This window comes from Asparagus officinalis, chromosome 4 (assembly GCF_001876935.1).
Source record: "Asparagus officinalis chromosome 4, Aspof.V1, whole genome shotgun sequence".
NCBI lineage: Eukaryota > Viridiplantae > Streptophyta > Magnoliopsida > Asparagales > Asparagaceae > Asparagus > Asparagus officinalis.
The window spans coordinates 135,404,866-135,407,320 of NC_033797.1; the positions used below are offsets into that span (position 1 = coordinate 135,404,866).

A 2,455-nucleotide genomic window follows, 5' to 3' on the forward strand; every position below is an offset into this window, starting at 1 on the left:
ACATAATACTCATATGATAATCGTTCAAGATCTCCACTGCGGATGTTCTATCAATAGCTATGGGCTAATTGCATATATTTTTCAGTCGGTATTCTCGGGGATCAATTTCCGTAACTCGGTATAATTCCATAACCAAGTCGTAGTAACTATATGATTCCGAGATCATTAATGACGTCGTTACCCCTCCGACGTACATTGGCATATTATTCATCCCATAATTAATTTGCCCACCATAAGAACAAGTAATAAAAATCATATTGTTCAACATATTCAAAAGAAAATTATATCATTTAAATATAAAAAATTAAATTAATATGCAAATAATCTCATATAATTTCAACCAAAAACCCTAATTCCCAAATTGTAAAGCCTAAACCCTAAAATTGAACAATTGAACATTCTATGCCCTAAAAGTTAATTACATCGATAACAATCATCATACAAACGAATTTCAGCGATAACTCTAGCCCACGAAATTCATTTATAAATGAAAACCCTAAAATTTTATTTTTAAGAAAAAATCCTACATTTCTACATGTTAAAAGAGGAGAGGAGTAAAAGAAATTACCTAAAGACGTTTAAGATAACTTTTGATTTGAATTTCCGCCGAAGAAACGAGTTCAAACTTGAGATCTAAAGCTTGGTTTTGGGAGAACGGACGGAAGAGAGAAGAGGGAGGCGGAGAAATGAGATGGGGTCGGGGGAATTAGGTTTCAGTGGCTTTTATACAGTGAAGGGGGCCCAGAATAAGTAGTCGGGTTTCCTAACCCCGACTACTTTTTGCCTCGGCCTTGGCCTCTGCTTAATGGTCGGGGTTGGGACCCGACCAATTCGAAATGAGCTTCGAATTGGTCGGGGTTCCCAACCTGACGAATTCGTCCCTCGCCAAACCCAGCGCTGGCTGGACTCTGCTAAATGTCGGGGTTCCCAACCCCGACCATTTAGTTAAGCGCTTAGCGACGGATGGACTAAACAGTCGGGGTTGGAAACCCCGACTGTTTACGAAGCCGATTAAAAATTAATCGACCCGCTTTCTCGCCACGGCGCTGACGTGGCGAGAAAACGGGTCGATTTCACTGGGCCTGTTTGGTTATTTCCTAAAAAACCAAAAAATAGAAATGAAAACCAAGAAATCTCAAAAAGTACAATTTCACACATTTCCATCCCTAAAACTCACCCACAACATCTAATAAATTATTATTTTTATCCAACAACTCATCCACCACATCTAATAAAATATTATTTTCATCCAACAACTCATCCATCACATCCACCACATCTAATAAAATATTATTTTCATCCACAACATCACTCAACTAATCTCATCTCATATTTAAAAATCACTCACATCATCCAATAAGATTGTGATAACTCATCTCATCTCATTAACATTTTATTTTTTTGTTTTCCTCCCAAAAAGCTAGGAAAACAATTTCCTTAAGTGTGGGTCACATCATCCAATAATATAATGACAACTCATCTCATCTCATCTATTTTCTTATTTTTAAGAAATAACCAAACAAAAGAAAACAACCTAATACAAGAAATATGTTTCTTATAATTCATTTTCTTATTTTTTCCGCCAACCAAACAACATCAAAACAAGTTTTCTTAAAAAATCACTCACATCATCCTATAATAAGGTGACAACTCATCTCATCTCATCTCTATTTCTTTGATTTCCTTTTTTTTTAGCCAACCAAACAATCCCAAAACCTATTTTTCTTAGAAATAGGTTTCCTTTTCTTTGATATCCCTCTTTTTTTAGGCAAACAAACAGCCCCTAAATAAAACGAGATAGGGTAGAATTCGGTAATTAAAATTTGAATCGGGTCTACAGTGAAAATTTCCTCTTTGAAAAAAAGGGAAATTCCCAATTGCACAGGTAACGCACGGGCACACAAGGTTAGGTCGCTGGTCTATAAATACTAGCCCTCCGCCGCTTTCCCTCCTCATTCTCCAAAATTACCGATCGAGATTAACAAACAAATGGCGGAACCCTCGAAAAAGCGATGGATTCCTCTCGAAGCGAACCCCGACGTCATGAACCAGGTCCTCCCTCTCGTCTCGATCTCAATTTAATTTCTAGGGTTAGGGTTTCGATCTGATAATTCGATGAATTGACCTGATGATCGCAGTTCATTTGGGGCCTCGGAGTTCCCGAGGACCAAGTGGAGTTCAACGATGTCTACGGATTGGATGATGAGATGTTAGAGATGGTTCCTAAGCCCGTGCTTGCTGTGCTTTTTCTTTATCCCTACACTTTTCAGGTAATTTTTTTTAATTATCGAGGATATTTTTTCCTTTTCGATTTCAGATTTACTAGGTCAAGATTTGATTTTTTTTAATGTTTTGGTTCAGAAAGAATTGGAGAAAAGAGTTGAGCAGCAGCAGGTTTCGGAGGCTGCTGAGTTGAAGGTAATCGGAGCTTTTGACTAGTTTATTAGGTTTTGCT

At 37.5% G+C, this 2,455-nt stretch overlaps 1 protein-coding gene across 1 annotated transcript in view; it reads left to right on the top strand.

Moving 5' to 3' along the window:
* LOC109839465 (ubiquitin carboxyl-terminal hydrolase 3-like) overlaps window positions 1,890–2,455 on the top strand; it is a 31,495-nt gene continuing 30,929 nt past the window's right edge. Inside the window, exons 1-3 of the mRNA XM_020407891.1 lie at window positions 1,890–2,052; window positions 2,139–2,270; window positions 2,362–2,418. Of these exons, the coding sequence (XP_020263480.1) occupies window positions 1,990–2,052; window positions 2,139–2,270; window positions 2,362–2,418 (252 nt within the window). The 5' untranslated portion in view covers window positions 1,890–1,989. The remainder of the gene's footprint in view (window positions 2,053–2,138; window positions 2,271–2,361; window positions 2,419–2,455) is intronic.